We start from the raw sequence: 18,773 nt of genomic DNA on the forward strand, positions 1-18,773 counted from the left end.
ATTAACTTTGGTATACTTTGTCAAAAAGGCCGCCGTCGATATACCGACTTTTATGCCATTGTATTTTGGCGGTTGAGCTAAAATTCCAATTTGTTTATAATATTCACAAATAAACAAATCATTCTAATTTTTAGTGAAAAATATAAATATATTTTTCCTAAAAACCTATTAATTAATTTATTATTAGATTAAAACCAATACTTTTAGCTTTTCCACTTTTTTATTTGACCAGCGACCGGGTTTCGTCGTTACCGACATCATTGACCAGTCTGATGATGTCGGTAACGACGAAACCCGGTCGCTGGTCAAATCTTCTTCATCTTCTTGCTCAATGCTGAGCGTCGTGGTCTTCTGGAATGTCAGGCACTTGGTGCACAAGTCCTCTCCATTCTTCCCGGTCCTGGGCCAACTTGATGGCAGCGTTTAGCGAGGATCCGGTTAATTCCTTTATTTGGTCTGTCCATCTTGTTGGAGACCGTCCTCTTGCCCGCTTGCCTTTATAAAGACTTGCTGCAAAAATGGTCCATTTAAAATTTAATGGAAATTGTAAGGGTGAAAACAATAGGTTTTTAATAGATTTATATTATCCACTGACACTTCGTGATGGAATTGCATTTTTAATTTATTATTAGATTAAAACCAAAAATATTGGTTTTAATCTAATAATAAATTAAAAATGCAATTCCATCACGAAGTGTCAGTGGATAATATAAATCTATTAAAAACCTATTGTTTTCACCCTTACAATTTCCATTAAATTTTAAATGGACCATTTTTGCAGCAAGTCTTTAGCAATTTTAGCATACATATAAAAAAAAATCTCAGCACGAAAACGATTGAATACTTACCGCTTCAAAATCAGCCTTTATTATTTTAAATATTATAGCTACATATCATTATTGATATTTTTTGTATAATAATATAATTTTGCCATTACATATTTCTAAGTGGCTAGTGTTACTATACGTTCTTTGTTTACTGATATTAAGTTACCATCCTGATTTTTAAAATCATTACCAACATTCAAAAGAAGACACCAAATGAATTTATTTATATGAATCATTTTATATTGTAAATGTTTACATACATACAAACCATATATGAAATACAAAATCAAATTTATGTACATACAAACTGTTTATAAAAGCAATAGGGTCTTTTCATAAATCATAATTGAGGATACTATTTTAACAACTGCTGTCACGGATTTCGTACTACGCAAAAATATTCAAAATTTAAAAAGTTCATTAAGATATGAAAATAAAAAAATATATACAATTACCATTGTAATTTATCGCTTTATTTTACTTTTTGATAGATATTAAAAAACATGTGAAAAGACCCTATTGTATTATCTGTGATATATATTTTGTGATAATATGTATCGCATTATAAAAATTCTGCATCTTTTTAATAAATGTTTTTTTTTACTGTTGGATATATATTTAATTGATAATATAAAGAAATAACAATTTGAATTAGGGTTAATAAATGACATATTTGTTTTTATAACAATAAAAATACATTTGTAATTTGGAATGCCTTCCAAAATATTTTCTTGGTGATTGCAACTTTACGAGATACATATTGTATGTATTACCAATAGATACAGTGATGCCTCGTATAACATACTTAGTTCGTTCCGGGAGCATGTTCGTTGTATGAAACGCGTTTTTCCATGACAACAGGAAATCATCTTTCTGCTTTTTTTTAGAAGCTATAAGAGACATACAAAATACACAACATTTTGAGTGATTCCAAATAATTCACAAATCTGGGTTTTCTCCAGTTAGTTTTTATATTTTTTTAGGCGTTTCCCAGTATGTGAATATAGTCTGGGGTTCGGATCATGCATACATCCAAATAAATGGGTCTCTGCTTACTAAAAAGCTTTCTCAATCCAACATAGTGGCTGTTGTGAACTCATATATACTGTGTCATAAGATTGATACAGTCCGTTGTGTGGAGTGATGTTCTTCTACGTCGCATAATGGACGAATAGAAAGTTCGTGGCGCACATCGTTTGTTATTTGAGGCATCGCTGTATGTGGAAACAGATAAAATGAACCAATGTAATTTTTCTACAATAATGAGTTTAAGTTTACGCTGTACTTTTAAATAATAAATGATAGTTTTGAATATGATGTATTTAGTTTTGATCTTGAGGAAAAACCACCCCCAAATGTTGTCTCAGCGTGTCTTCAATCTTTGCCAGGGAAAGGCTCTCACCGTGAGTCAGTTTGGGACTTTCTAGTAATCCTGGAAGGTAGAAAAATACATATTTATTTATACTACTACTACATATAACTACTATCATGCCGTTTCACTGCAGGGGAAGGCAGAGAGGAGAGAACGCCATACTCTTCTGTCCTAAAATACAATCCTAGCTTCCTTCACATACATACATCTAATCATGGCCTCCGATTACGTAGACTTTTGACACCACCAGATGTCCGCCTCCGTAGTGTAATGGTCAACTCGCTCGGCTACCGCACTGGAGGTCCCGGGTTCGATTCCAGGGGTGGGGTTATATAAGTGATTTTTTCACTCATATTTATTCAATATTACTCTGGACTGGTACCCGAAGCGGAGGGTTGATCGCCTTTCCTTCATGTGTTAACGATCAAGAGAACACTGCGTTTTTATGATGCAGTGCGCTTTATATATCATCGATTGTGGATGAAGGTTTGAAGAAGAAAATTTTAGTTTGATCTGGGCAAGTCTCTTTTGACCATCGTCGTTCTGTTCTGTTCATTTGCCAAATATACTTTCTTAGTCATTCTCTCGCTATTCATTCGCTCCACATGTCCATACCTCCTTATAGATATCTAATATATTTATTTATTAAATCTGTAAAAAGAAATGCCGAAGATCGGTGCGTGAATCATAATACGTAATGGTTAGTTCTTGTTAAATTTGGCACTGTAAAAATTGAGTCGGCTCACCGGCTTTTATACATCTTCTACACTCCGCGGCTTCGTAGCTGAGTCCTGCAGAGTTGTGGAAGTTGAAGCGATGAGCTCCCTGAGGGAGGTCCCATTCCGTGATGTCCGCAGCCGACGCCTGGAATACTGTCGGCGCCCAGAACTCCTTCAGCTGAAACATTAAACCGACAGTAACATTAACTTTCATTTAGTTTCTCATGCTAATCAGATCAGATCAATAAGAAGCGCATGACATCCAGAATGTATAAGATGTATACAATATAAATGTCCCAGCAGTGACATCCATGTGAGGCAGAGGCGTGCAGAAAAGCAGTACCTACCCTGGATTACTAGCGTTCCATCAAGAAACAAGACCAGTGCCTACTACGCCTTATCCTTACCCAACCCTACTACTTCCTACCCTGATCAAAAACTGTGCACGCCACTGATGTCAGGGATGGCAAACGACGGATTCAGGGGTCACTGCATCACCTGCAGAAGAAATCATCTAACTCGCTTGAACTTTTAGATAAGATTTTTTTATTTAAAGCTATCATTTAATAAAAGGATATCAAAAGATTAGTTACTGCGCTTTAAACTTCATTTGGATCGCCATATGCGTGCATATTTCTGTAGTGAATCTAAAAAAAATATCCTGATGACAACTGTAAAATGTCAGCATTCCGTGTTTGACACACCGCAAAATGGTTTTAATAATAATAGTAATAAAAATATTATTCCAGCTTGACTAAGTGATGGGTGCAATACATAGTCAGACATATATGTTTTACAATTTTTTTTGTATTTAATGGAATTAAAATTACAATAATTAACAAACAAACAAAAAACGATTGGAGAGATGTAGTAGATGAAAATCAGCTCACTGGCAAACGCAGCACTGTGCTCCAGTGCTGCCACATGTCCAGCCCCCATCTGTACTCCATAAGCAGCTTTTTACACCCAGTACTTAAAGATGTAAATGTAGAATGTCCCACCTTAAGAGTGCCCCGGGTGCCCACGATGAGGGCCTCGTTGGTGAGCAGCACCCGTGAGTGCGTAGTGAGCGTGGCGGTGCGGCCCCCGCTGTAGGCTAGCACGCAGGACATGGACTCGTCCACGCCGCCGGGCCCCAGATGCCCCGCACACACCACCTTCTCAGGATCCCCCTTAAACACCAGCTGCGCCAGCTGGATGGCGTACACTCCCAAGTCCAGAATCGTGCCACCGCCCAACTCCTTAAACCTAATACAATAAAAACCTTATTTCTTACATGAAACTCCTTGTAAGCACTTTGTAAAAGTGTAAAAAAAATACCTGTACTCCGGGATTCATATTAACACACTGTTTGTGGGAAAAGCAGGAGACACTTATAAGTGTTCTATTTCCTTACTTTTAAAAAAATGGTTTCTAAATTAGGGACTTTAAAAATAATACTTCTATCCATTTTTTATTAAATTTTTACATAGTAAATACCACTATTTCATAAAATCTACTGTGACACCGGTTTCGATGCATGCGTTTGAAAATTATGCGTAATGTGTATTTACTAAGCTAACTTAAATTAAAAATAATAATTTTGTTGGATGTCTTCTTTAAAGAGAAAAATTTGAATGATTGTTCTATTATATGTGATTTGGTAATATCCACTTACGTTAGCCTTTCCTTTTCACTGATGGGCACTCCGAACTGTACATTCACTTGCAGAACGTCGCCCATGGACCCCGATTGTATGTGTTTGTCTAAAGATTCATAGGCCGGGAAGAATCGTGACCACACGCCTTCCATTAAGAATAGTTTATTCCGTTTTGCAATGTGTATTAATTCTTCGGCCTCTCTGTGGTTCATGCACATGGGTTTCTCACAGAGGACGTGCTTGCCATGTTCTAACATTAGTTTAGAAACTTCGAAATGCTGAGGGGTGATGACTCCAATATAAACAATATCTGTCAAAAAATGTACACACATTGAAATCATAGAATTACATATCATATAATATTAAAACCGTGGCATTTACATAAACATATATAATAGAATATGGTGCTTGAAGTGAAAACTAGTATCAAATTTCCACAACATTTTTCATTCAAAAATTGTGCAAGACCTTGAAAGCCTTTTAAATAAGTATTAATTGCAGTGTTTTGTGTATTATTTTCAATCAATACTGAACGCACTATGCTACAAAATTATTCTTCACATTGCAGTGGAGTGGAAAATTGAACCCATGGCAGTTTTAAACTAATTGTTACCAGTATTTAAAAAAAATCACGCATACATTGATAAAATCAAAAGAATGAAGACAGAAAAGATCCGATAATATTTTTGTATTATATATTACCTATGAACCGTACAATAAATCAAACGTGAAAATGAAATTAGACGTTTGAGATGTGTTTTTTGTATATGAAGTTAAAGGTAACTGAGATGCACAAAAATAGGCACACCGCCGGAACATAAGGTTTCTAAAATGCACAAATATGTGCACACTGTAAAAAATGTGTTAACACGGAGTTTTACATTATAAATACTTGGTCATTAGATTTACTTAGGGAACTAAGTCAAATGGTAAAAAGAATCGCATGAGGCTTCTAATAAAATCGGTATAAATATGAACCCGAATACCAGATCATCTCTGTCAATAATGAAAATTTACAAATAGTAGACGGGTAGATATATCTTGGACAGAAGATAAAACTTTGAAAAAATAACCAAACGGCGGAGCTGCCAAGAAGAATAGGACTAAGTTGAGCGGCTTTTGGAAAACTCAAACAGATTCTACAAAATAAAGAGATTCTGACCTGTTTGAAAAGAAAAGTTTATGAATGCTGCATGCTGCCAGTGAGCACATATGCACTAGAGACTATGGCTCTGACAAAGAGAAATGCAGAAAACCTCAAGTGCACACAGCGGTCCATGAAAAGATCCATGCTTGGTTTTAGCCTGAGAGGTAAAATTAAAAATGAATATACCAGGAAAAAAACCTAAGTAGAGGACATCATGGATCGCGTGGGAAAACTCAAATGGCAGTGGGCAGAGCATATAACAAGACAGAACCCCACAAGATGGACCCCAAGAATTCTACGATGGAGACCTTGGGAGAGCAAAAGAGGTGTCGGAAGACCCCAAAAAGAGATGGTCTTACAGATATTGTCACTGTGGGGGATAAAATCAACCGGAGTAAATGAAAAGAAGGGGAAGAGACCTATATCCAGCAGTGGTGGTCAGAGGGCTCATAAAAAAGAAAAAGAAGAAGATTCACTTAGGATAGGCACTTGCTTTCAAGGGAAGAAAGAATATGTTCATGTTAATTAAGAAATATGTATTTAATCATTCCTTTTTAGTTAAAGGCCACTAGATCCATCAATGGTCATAGCAGATCAATAATTCTCACCAACATCGCTGTCTCTAGCCAGACAGTCGTATCCTTCATAGGCGTTCTTTACATTATGCAAGGATGCAAAATCCTTGGCTTTATCGTGGTTCGCAGCAGCCACTGCCACGACTCTGTGTTCAGAGGCCGGGAGGGTCGCAACAGCTGTCACAAAGTCATGGCTCATCATCCCTGCCCCCGCCACTCCCCAGTGTAGACATCCATGGTGATTCATCTGTATCGAAAATACATCAAATGTTTTACAAATATGTCACAAATATTCTGCTTTGAAAATCTGAGGATTGTGTTTTTAAAACCTTTGTTTTTTAATTTACGTAATTATTTCTTAATAATTTAAGCTTTTCCATCAGGAAATTCAATATATTTATAGCAATGGATGCGCCATCCGAAAATCCAGGGTTCAAATCCCGGAGTAGAAATACTTTTTTCAGAGACATAATTATTTTATATTATTGTGAATGGTGAACTGAAAGCAGTTGTAGCAAACAAAAGCCTAATAGTGAAAGCTAAACTAGCAATTCACAATGGAGTCCTCGTATCAACCCTAATGAATGAAAGTAAAGCATGGAGCAAAGAACAACAAATCACTTACACAAATGTGTGGCAAAATGATGTTTGAATGGTGGAAGACGGAAAGAAGTAAAAGCCGAGATTATGAGGATGTAAATATGACAATAATTAGCATAGCATCCATGTAAATCTGTCATCACTCAACGAAGAGAGTTCGCCTCCATAGTGTAGTGGTTAGTGTGTTTGGCTTCCGTGCTGAAAGTCCCAGCTTCAATTCCCAGAGGGGGCCACAATTAATTTAAATGATTTTTTATTTAAATAATAATTTCTCTGTACTGGTACCTAAATCGCAGAATCAATCACCTTACCTTTACATAATTGACGGTCAATATGACACTCTCATTATGTGATTAATGCACTATTGGGTGTGAATAAAAGCTAGAAGAAGTTATATCACTATAAATAATATTTTTTATTTGAAACAGTTTTTTTCACACATATTTCATTATCTCACATTATTATTATTATTATTTTTATTCCGTTTGACAGATACTAATCCATTTTTAATATTTTATTTATCACAAAAGAGATAAATCTTTATATAAATAGCATACAATAATGTTATTTATACTTAAAACATTCTGAATGTGTCTAAGTTTTCATAAAATACATAGGCTATTGATTAAATGTAGCGACGGTATAATATTGTATAAAATTTTCAGAATAATAAATGACCTTAGTGATTATTTACAATTGTTGTTTAACAGCTCTGATATGCTGGTAGTAATATTTCACAGCATTTTAATGTGCAGTCATAAATACAATATTTTTCACCCATACATTACAATTATAATGTATGTATAAAGTATAAAGTTGTGTGTACCCACAATAAAGGCTAAACACAATTTGGTTGCGCAAAGTTTGTACTAAAATTCTCAAAGGTTGTTTGTTTGATTAAGATCTTGTGGATGAAACAATCTGTTGACATAAAATTTTCACAAAAATATACTAAAAATATAGACATTGAGCCTGTACTTTTACTTTGGAAATTTGATATTCAAATCCTTTAGGTTTTTCCAATTATCATAATTTAAAAAAAAACATTCCAGAATGATATATCTGTAGGTGTAAGGATAAATAAAAAATAAAACATTTATTTAAAACCACTTTTGAGTTTATTAATGTAAACAAGATTAGTTCTGAGAATACATCTCATAAACATTTTGTATTTTCACCTATTGATGAATACATCTGTAGTTCTTGAAACTAGTTGTGTTTAAATTAATAAAATCAAAAGTGGTCTAATACAAGTATTTTATTTCTACTTCTTCAGTGTTTCCACAAAATTAATGCCAAATCAACAAATAATTTAAAATGTTGTATTTTTTATTATTTAGGATGTAAAACTCAACACGATAACTGAATTTTAAATATAATTTACTAGGTAGAGTAATTAGTAGATTTAAAATTAATCCTTTGGTATATGAAAGTAATAATAGAGTAAGTCTAAGAACAAAAGAAAGAAAAGCAATTATTAAATAATAAATAATAAAATAACAGTAAACTAGTTACATTATTCTAGTGATAAAAATTTATTTTAAAATACGTACCTCCAATAGTGATTTAATGATTTTTTCACTATCTTTTATCTATACAAAAAAAGTATTTATTAAAATAGTTACATTATTTATTCAATATATCCAATGCCTTTTGTTATTTCAATTTACCTTGTAATTTAGATATCTTTAATACATCCACCTTGAAACGCACTTACACTATCAGCAATCTGTTAATATCACGTGACCACATTGATAATTTCCCAATTATAGGGTAGGGAATCTAATTACCACTTTTAATAATGACCCGTGCACTTCCGAGCGCTGTGTGTCCGTAATAATGGAAAAATATCAGCAAACCGAGCGTAGAGTGGAAATCCAAACCATTTAAAGTTAAAACACTTATCACATTAAATGTTTGCTTAGTCCATTATCACACTCACAATACTGCAATAGGTGACAAGACACTCATATCAGCACTCGGTACATGTAGGTAGTAACACAAGTAACAATATAGTACTTATGTACATTATTTCTCTTTACGTGAGGTTTGTTACATAATCTAATAACAAAAATGTTACCTGTATCATAAAATGATTTCAACATTTCATTCAAGCAAAAATCATAATAGTATCATAATAATAAGTATGAAAATGTAATTTTTAGTTCAATTTATTTAATAAAAAAATATTTTATTTAAAACAAATAGCGCTTCCAAGTATGTTTACAGAATTACAATGGAACCCTTATTTAAACCCAATGGTGCATAGGGCACTGCATCATGGCGAAACAATCCTCTTGAGGTACTATTTTCCAAAAAAATGGCACCATATAAGTGATGCATTATCATTATTTTTATTTTTAATGTCGACTCAAATTGTCATCCCGTGGTTAGTGTCGTAGATTCTGATTCAGAATTTTTAGGTTCGAGCCCACTTTCCCATAACTTGATTGCCATTTTTAATAACAGACTTCTTAGGCCTACAAAAATAGCAGAAATTGACATTTTTGTATATTTAATAAGTCGAACCCTTATCCGCACCCCAATGGTGCATAGGGCACTGCATAATATATAAACGCAGTGTTATCTTGATCGTTAACACACGAAGGAAAAGTGATCAGCCCTCCGCTTAAATTTAATAAGAATAAATAATTTAATCAGAATAAATAACAATAATGAACTAGCAGAGTACAACGCAGTCCTGGTACAAACCCTGTGTGGAAGTGAAGTATGAAGTTGGCAAAAGAAGGAGTAAAGTAGACTGAATGCTATCAAAATGTGATCACTCAGGCAAATGTGAATCAAAACGTTATTTGAAATGTGAATTACGGTATGAAAGGCTGTGAGATAAACATTATCCATCAAATTAAGAAAGATGTGTTGAGATGTTTTGGATAAGTAGGACAGATGAGCGAGGAAAGAATAGTAACACGGGAAATATTGTTGGATGTAGAAGCAGAGGAAGACCGAAGTAGGTACTGAAATACTTGAACGTGGACAGTCAAGAGAAGGAATAACTGATGTATGAATGTTGAAGAGGTAAGGAATGTTTATATAGGCAAAGTAGTTTGGGATTCTATCCTCTCTGCCTACCCCGGAGGAGAGCAGTGTGATGGCTAATTAGGTAGTTATGAACTTCGAAAGTAACAATAATAGATTTTTAATAGCATTGAGTTTCATAAATATAAAACTGATAAATAGAGTTTATGACATTAATTTAAGAAATATTTACAAAAATACTACATTGCGATTTCCTTAAACTTTCCCTCCTTTAAAACGCACGTCCCGGTGTTGGGTAGCATTACACAATAAAAAATTAACAATTTTAAATCGGAAAAATACGGACATCAATAGCTAATCCCCTTAATTAATTATAAATGAAGTAAAAAATTATAATAATTCAGATTTCTTTGGTGAAAACATTAAAAAACCATCTGGCAACGCCCACGGAAGAAGTATAGGTCTAATCTTGTCGGTAGCTAAAAAGTTACTGCTGCTTGCTGCTAGCCCGCTAGCCAATAGCCAGAGGACATTGAGCTTTGAGCTCTTCATGCTTGCACAGTGCAAGTATGCAAGAGTGAGATGCGAATATAGTGTCGTGGTTCCCGCACACTCTTCACGCGCTGTTTATACGCAAATTTGTTTCCGATATTCACAAAATACCTCCGATGTACCCGATAAATTCTGACTATTATTAATATTATTTTTTAAATCAATGCGTAAATATGCTATGGAGGAATACCTAAAATCTTAGCCTTGTATTTATTATTTTTATATCAATATTAAGGTATTAGAAGCAATGTGTACAAGTTACACAACACCGGAAAGAGAGGGTTAAACTGAAAAATAACAAAATGGAACAATGGATACGCAAAATAATAATGCACTGTTTTTAATTATAAATTATTTATTGTTCTACTTTATATGATTACAAGTAACGTATCCCGAGTTCATTCAATCATCCTGCGGGAACTTCACGCCAATCTGCCCTCGGATCGTGTCTTCCAATCCCGCAATGGTCAAGCTGTCCTTCCAGGTCATGATGGGGGACTCCGTCAAACCTGAACACACAAAGCAATATTATTTTCTATCACCTAATTACCTGCCATATGATTTAAAATATTATCATTGATCCTTGAAGACCCTATTGAGGCAATTTAGGCGGAACAATGAATGTTACACAGTGTATAAAGTTCACTTAAGCCAGCCAGTGGCAAGTCATAAACCCCGTGAATGCTTAGATTTCCATACCCTTTGTATAAAAATATGTTTCATCTCTGTTGAAATCTAATATTTAAAGAAATGACAATTGATCTTAGTGTATTTGTATGCAATATAGTTAGTTTACCGGCTTTGATGCACCTCCTGCACTCTTCCGCTTCGTAGCGAAGCCCGCAACTGTTATCAAAGTTGAACTTGTGAGCGGCTTCGGGGAGGGGCCATTCCTTCCACGTTCCATCGGGCATTTGGATCTTGTCGGGGCACCAGAACCAAGGAAGCTAATGAAACAAAACTTAAACTTAATTACGTATTTAAAAAGCAGTTTTATGTATCCCCTTTGTACAGTATTTGATTTTACTTCTAAATGAGTAAGCTCGATATTTTTCTGTATCAACTGGCTAAACGTTGTTGTTATGTGAAGGCTATCTTTCCTGCAATGATTTTTATCCTTAAGTCTTTTGTATTCCATTTTATTTCATTTGAAAATGGTAAAATTCCGTTTTACATAAGAGAACCTGTAGAAGAAAATATTGTCGTTTTATTAATCCATTTCTATCGTATGGAGTCCACAAACTGCCTTCAAGCTCTTCTGTCAGCTGCCAGCTCCTTGCATCCTATCAAACCAGGTCTGCATACTGAATTTCTGGCAAGAACTGCTGGCAGGGACTTAATCTTGTACAAGAGGCAAGCTCGATGGCGGCTCTCGAGAGGCATGCAAAGTACACGACCTAGCCAAATGAATTGCCTTTCCTTGATGACAATTGTGATTGTAGGTTGCTGCGTCTTTCACCATATTTTCTCATTCCTAATGAAGTCAAAATATCACCATCAAGGAGTGGCAATCCTTGTTTAAAAAAGAGCGGCAGAGCGCCTGTGAATTGGTAAGTATTGTACTGCCTCAAAAACATAAGTCAGAATCACTGAGTAAAAAAAAAAACTGCAAGCGGTTTCTCTTACTGTGTTTGTAATGAAATGAAGAGGTGAAAAATACAGGTGTTGAAGCAATAAATGGTATAAAAATGATTATCTTACCCTGGCAGTGCCTTTACTCCCGACAACCACGGCTTCATTGGAGAGGTACACCTTGGAGTGAGTGGACAGGCTGGCAGTTCCTCCGTTGGGGTAAGTGAGCACGCAAGACATGGAAGTGTCCACTCCGTCGCTGTTCAGGTGTCCCGCAGCCACCACCTTGGTTGGCTCACACCCGAATATCATCTGGGAGAACTGCAGTGGGTAGATTCCGAGGTCCAGCACAGTGCCACCGCCCAATGCCTTGCTCCTGAAAAAAAAACATAATTGACACTTTATCAACTGCAAGATTTCGCTATAAAGTAACAGCTGAAATCGCATCACATTTTTGCAAAAATTAATAAACCTAATTTTGCTAAAACCATTTATCATACTGGGTTTATCAAGGGGTTTTAGTTATATGCGAGAATTTTATCGAATTCATTTTCACCCATTCCACTCCACTATTGAGACATTTAGTAAATGTTGACATTTCCTAGATTAACATTTACTAGATGCATAAAAGTACTTTTATGAGGAGAGAGAAATACTCGTAATATACTAAGTAAAACATATTATATAACATGAGAAAGTCAAAGGTAGATATGACATAAGATGAAGGTGTATATCCTAGCTTAACAGCTTAACTTAACACATCTTACACAAAAGCAAGTTGTAGAGTCCTCGGTCCACCGTTTGCGAGGGACTGTAATCACAACTATCAAAAATTTTACCTCTGTAGAGGAAAACTGTGACCACCATTCTGCTTATTATATTGCTATGTTTAAGGTTTGTAGTAATATTTGTTAAATTGTCATTAAAGCTTTATTATAAGAGTTTAACTCGGAACTGTAGCCACTCGTATATGTATTCAGGTCCCAAGATGGAAAACACATATCCAAGGAAACACATGGTCCTCATCTTGTTCATATTTTTTATGTATAGTTCTTTGAACGTTTTACTTCTTATTATATAATAATTAGAAGAAGAAGGTACATACTTGATTCTTTCTACTTCGCTGATGAGCACACCAAACTGTACGTTGACTTGCTGTATTTCCCCGAGAGCTCCGGAGCTCACGAGGTTCCTCATCTCGAAGTAGGCTGGGAAGAAGCGCGCCCAGACGGCTTCCATCAGGAACAGTTTCTTCTTGCGAGCGAACTCCACCAAGCTCTTTACTTCTTTCTGGTTGATGCAGAGTGGCTTCTCGCAGAGCACGTGCTTCCCATTCTCCAGCATGAGCTTGGAGACATCACAGTGCTGGGTGATCAGGTTTCCAATGTATACAATATCTAGAAGAGAAATAATATGGCAATTTTAAACCTAATATGTATTATGTTAATATAATAAAACCCTTATCCGCACCCCAATGGTGCATAGGGCACTGCGTCATATAAACGCAGTGTTATCTTGATCGTTTACACATGAAGGAAAGGTGATCAGCCCTCCACTTCAGGTACCAGTCCAGGGTAATATTGAATAAATATTACAGTGAAAAAATCACTCACATTTATTTTACCCCCCCTGGGAATCGAACCCGGATCCTCCAGAACGGTAGCGGAGCGTGCTGACCATTACACTACGGAGGCGGACAGAAGATTATGTTAATAAGGAAGGTAAATAATAAATGCAGCCAAATCTTAGAAAAATAAATGGAAATTTTATGTTTGTATCAGTGTCCAAGTCACACAAGTTAGTAGAAGTAAAGGTATGCAACCTCAAACGCCCTAGCTAATGCTGCCATCTTACTCCTTTTCCTGGATTAGTAAATCCTCCTTCATTTTCTTTTCCAATGTGTGGTGTAAGTCATACACTGGTAATTTGACAACCTCCATAGTGTGAAGTGGTTAGTGCAGTTAAACATTTTTTATACAACAGTATTTTTTTAATGCTAATTGAAAATAACACAGTTCAAAAAAAAAATCTTTATTCAACAATGCATAATTTGAAATTTGCTACATCCCTCACATGTACTTACTACTCAGTACTATGCGCAGAAAAGTATACGGATGGGGGCTAGGTGAATATGACAGTAATTTATTGCCATTTTTTTTTTTAATATATTTTTTCAATAAAATTAAGATACAAAAGCAATAATGACTTTTATTTCGTTGATATCCTGAATTGATTTTTATATGTACAAGGAAATCTATCCACCATTTTTTGCACAGTATCTTGCGGAACATATCTACCTTTTAAATACGGAGTTCAGTGTACATTACTAATTATTTACTTATTATTTTTTTAAAAATTAATAAAACTTTTAAGGAATCGTATTATAAGGAATATTATAACGAACCTCTTAAGGAATCATATTATAAAAAATTGTATGTTTATATATATATATATATATATATATATATATATATATATATATATATATATATATATATATATATATATATATATATATATATATATATATATATATATATATATATATATATATATATATATATATATATATATATATATATATATATAATATATATATGTTATGCTGTTTGATCTCCGAATAAGTAAATAAAATTTTGTTAACATTTCTACCAGGATTTTTTAAAAATAATGAATAAGTACCTACCAATATTGGGGTCCTTTGCCAGGGCCTCATATCCACCGTAGGCAGCTGGGATCTTGTGAAGGGCGGCGAACTCCTTGGCTCTGGTCAGGTCTTGAGCTCCCACGGCTGTCATCACATGATCACTGGACGGGAGGGTGCCCAGAGCCGTGGCAAAGTCGTGGGAGATCTTCCCGGCGCTTGCGATACCCCAACGGAGAGCCATCTTACCTGTGATCTGATAAAAATCATTCAATACAATCAATTTTTTTCTGTTAGTTTGCCCCAACATTGGCGATCACTCTGACAAAGGTTTCGCGATCCTTTGCCGTCCTGAACTACTCCTCCACCTCTCTTATCCCGGTTCAGTCCTTCTATCTTTCCCATTATAATGAATATATCACTGTTATTGAAATAAAGGGTGTTTCATTGGCAATGAAACAATTTTAAATAATTAAAATGACAACAATCCTTATTATTTTTTGAAGTTTAAAGTTGAAATTCAGTTTATCAAAACCAGAGCTCATTTGCTCATAAAACAATTTAATAATAAACGCTAAACAACGCTAAACGTTGTTGAAGCGCGTATCTGTCCATGATTAAATGACATAACCTACTAAACACAAATAACACAAGAAACTTTTTAAAAAAATAAGCAGTTTTGCCATTACAATAATTTAAAATTGTATATATTGCTATTGATTGAAAGACCCTATATATTCAATACAGGCGATATATTCCATAATCCATGATTTTTGATGTGTCACATCTTATATTTATAAGTAAGCATCACAAAATTTTATTCTCAGTTTTATAGCAATTACTCTTCTAGAGAAAGATTAGTACTTGGCAGTACAAAAGATGACTCGACTACCCCCATGAATTCCAGAACTATGTATAGAAGTTGCGGTGTTTGCGGCGTGCAGTTCCTACATCTCTAACACACTTTTGACACTTGCCTGTATCGCACATTCATCGGGCACATCATTGCTGTTTCGCACTCCCCGTACCATCTCCCAATGCTCTATCATTCGCATCACACCGCCGTTGCCCCCTTGTTCCATGCTGCAGACAAAGTATAAATTGCCATGATTGACAACCTTCAGCGTGGAGCGGCACAAAAAGAAGATAAATGAAATTTACGTATTTCAACTACTGAAAAACTGTGTTTCATTTTATGAATCTTCCGGCAACAAAAAATATCAAAAATCATTTATTTTTCCATTGAAAAATATGATATTACTTTTTGACATCTCATCAAAGATGAAGAAGAATATGGAAGTCTGGGCATTTACGGGGCTGACTACCGTCATAGGCTGGTTTAAGTGATCACTTTACACACGTGTAACATTCACCAATTCTACCCATTATTGACAACCACACCACTCAAATTCTTGGAAGTTCTATATATATGAACCAATTTAGAAACCTTGTTCTTGAATCACTAATCACAACTTCACTACAGACATCTATTGGTGAGATGTAAAGAAGCTTTTTACTAAGCAGAAACTCTTATATTAGTATGTGAGGTCCGAATCCTGGATTATAATCACACACATGAGAAACGCCAGAAAATATCATTTTCATTTTTATTGTTTAAGCTTGATTTAATTAATTTGACCAGACAATTTATTTACAACATTTTGAGTGTGTCCAAATACTTGTTCACAAAATCCAGATTTTGTGAACAAGTATTTGGACACACTCAAAATGTTGTAGAAAAATTTGATATTTGGAGTTAATGCAGTAAAAATATTGGGGCCAATGAAATTATGATTATGCCAATTATGATTCATAATTCTACTAAATTGATTTATTTTTGTGATGGCTGTTTTACATTGCAATGGCATTATCAAACTGACCAAAAAACTAGATGCACAGACTTAAATACAAAATTTGTTGAAAGGATTCAATATTTTTTGGATTAATATTAAATTATATTATGTCATATCGATATCTTAACATAGATGTAGAAGAATACAGAAGTCTGGGCCTTTACCCATGATTGATACCCACACTTCACAAATCTGAAATGTTTGTGTTTATACTTCAATTGACACCTTCATCGTTCATCAGTTCTTGACACCATGTATAGTTGAATTCAGTAAGTTTATTTATTATACCTTTATTAAATGTATGTAAGATTACCCTAAATTAAGTCATGAATAATTAATTGGTAAAATGGTGAATGCTGCATGTGAATAATGTGATCACTTAAACCAGCCTATGACTGGTTGTAAGCCCTATAAATATCTAAACTTCCATATTCTGCTTTGTCTTTATTAACCTGTCCGGGAGTATGGACGTAAATGAATGTCAGTGCGAATTTTCCTTAAAGGAGTATCGACGTTAATGAACTTTGAAGTCTGTCCGTCAGTTAGTATGATGTTACTTGTATAGCAATGACATCTGTGGATATTTGTATGTAATTTTGTCATAATTGAAAAATATTTCAATAGGTGTTTTTAAAAAAATATATATTTTAACATAATTTCTATCTTCATAATACATCGATTTAATGAAGAAAAAAAAATATTTTCTTGTAAAAAGAACCCACTCCCTAGAGAAAGTCGGACATCAATTTTTGTACTACCGGAAAGGTCAAGATATCAATAATAGTAAGTCCCAAGGAGACAAACCTAGATTTGTGAACAAAGATTTGGAGACACTCGAAATATCGTATTTTATATCAGTTTTATTATATTAAAAATTGTAAGTTGAGACATACCTGAGATTGCTTAGTTTGAATATTAATAAATAATATACAGTACTGTTTACTGTACTGGTGGTTGATGGCTCCACGCTAGATAATGCCAGTTATGATTATTTGGCACTGCTTATATGTAGAAATAACAAAAATATATTTTTATATCTTATCTTTAGGCCACTTGAAAAGATATTGAAGTGTTCCAATAGATTTTTCTAGCTGCATTAATGAACATATCATTATCTGATCTTATCTCAAATCTATGGATGATGGAATATTGCGCAATGAGAACTTTGGATTTACTAAACACTGAGTTTGAGAATGATCACACAGTCACTTGGAACGTTGGGATAAATTATTGTTTCGATATATCTTTTTAGCTACATTAATGAAAATATTATCATCTAATCTTACCTAAAACCCGATAGATGATGTCATGTTGTGCAATGAAAAGTTTGGATTTACTGAACACTGAATTTTTTAAATAAATTTTGAGAATCAGTCACTTGTGATAAATTAGTAGATTTCTCATATTATAGATCTTTCCAGATACATTTAATACATATGTTTTTGCCACCAAGTAAAAACTAACTAATTATCCATCATCCAGTGTATTGTTGATTAAAGATTAGGTTGAGAAATCACCTATTATTTATTGTGACCCCCGAGTATCAAACACTAGACCTTTAGTACAGTAACCTAGCCTTACGCCAACCACAGAAGAAATAATCAACAAATTAAAACTTGTGACAATCAAACATCTATATGCTAAAACAATCGTTATATTATAAATGCATTTAAGAATTACTCTCACGTAACACGAGAAAGCACCTCCCCGTAAAGCTCATAAATCACAATTAACACACTTATGGTAATAAAGAACTACAAGATCCAAACAAAATCTGTCACGTACCTCTTTTATTCAAAAGAACTTTGATAATTATGGGATAATGTTATACATAATAAATTAAATTGAAAATATAAGTGATTTACACTCTAATATTCTTCTTCTAACCCTTATCCACACCTAATGGTGCATAGGGCACTGCATCGTATTGATGCAGTGTTATCTTGATCGTTACATGAAGGCAAGGTGATCACTCCTACGCTTTAGGGACCAGTCCAGGGTAATATGAAATAAATATCATAGTATAAAATCAATAATAATTATTTAATATTACCCTGGACTTCCCCCTGATTTTGTCCGCCTCCGTAACGTAATGTCAGCACGCTCGGCTACTGTTCTGGAGGTCCCGGGTTCGATTCCCAGGGGGGGGGTCAAATAAATATGTGATTTTTCCACTCTTATATTTATTCAATATTACCCTGGACTGGTACCTGAAGCGGAGGGCTGATCACCTTTCCTTTATGTGTTAACGATCAAGATAACTCTGCATTTAT

General features: G+C 34.4%; 2 protein-coding genes across 3 annotated transcripts; both read right to left on the reverse strand.

Moving 5' to 3' along the window:
* Positions 1 to 1,029: 1,029 nt before the first annotated feature.
* On the reverse strand, positions 1,030 to 8,860 carry LOC148309853 (trans-1,2-dihydrobenzene-1,2-diol dehydrogenase-like). 2 transcript variants are annotated; one of them, XM_088259418.1, is made up of 7 exons: positions 8,550 to 8,621; positions 8,433 to 8,471; positions 6,313 to 6,526; positions 4,576 to 4,867; positions 3,920 to 4,166; positions 2,946 to 3,096; positions 2,000 to 2,259 (listed from the first exon to the last, which is right to left on the reverse strand). In XM_088259418.1, the coding sequence occupies exons 3-7, from the start codon at positions 6,524 to 6,526 to the stop codon at positions 2,150 to 2,152; spliced, it is 1,014 nt and encodes a 337-aa protein (XP_088115544.1). In that variant the 5' UTR covers positions 8,433 to 8,471; positions 8,550 to 8,621; the 3' UTR covers positions 2,000 to 2,149. The 2 variants fall into 2 exon arrangements, with proteins under 2 accessions (XP_088115543.1, XP_088115544.1); XM_088259417.1 differs by lacking the exon at positions 8,433 to 8,471 and having other exon boundaries at positions 1,030 to 2,259; positions 8,550 to 8,860.
* A 1,946-nt stretch (positions 8,861 to 10,806) lies between these two features.
* On the reverse strand, positions 10,807 to 17,462 carry LOC148309854 (trans-1,2-dihydrobenzene-1,2-diol dehydrogenase-like). The gene is made up of 6 exons (XM_088259468.1): positions 17,394 to 17,462; positions 14,690 to 14,903; positions 13,109 to 13,400; positions 12,133 to 12,379; positions 11,228 to 11,378; positions 10,807 to 10,940 (listed from the first exon to the last, which is right to left on the reverse strand). Exons 2-6 carry the CDS (start codon positions 14,889 to 14,891, stop codon positions 10,834 to 10,836), a joined length of 999 nt encoding a protein of 332 aa, XP_088115594.1. The 5' UTR covers positions 14,892 to 14,903; positions 17,394 to 17,462; the 3' UTR covers positions 10,807 to 10,833.
* Between the last annotated feature and the right edge of the window lie 1,311 nt (positions 17,463 to 18,773).

This window comes from Brachycentrus maculatus, unplaced genomic scaffold (assembly GCF_059751285.1).
Source record: "Brachycentrus maculatus isolate JH-2025_06_01 unplaced genomic scaffold, ASM5975128v1 h1tg000117l, whole genome shotgun sequence".
Taxonomy (NCBI): Eukaryota; Metazoa; Arthropoda; class Insecta; order Trichoptera; family Brachycentridae; genus Brachycentrus; species Brachycentrus maculatus.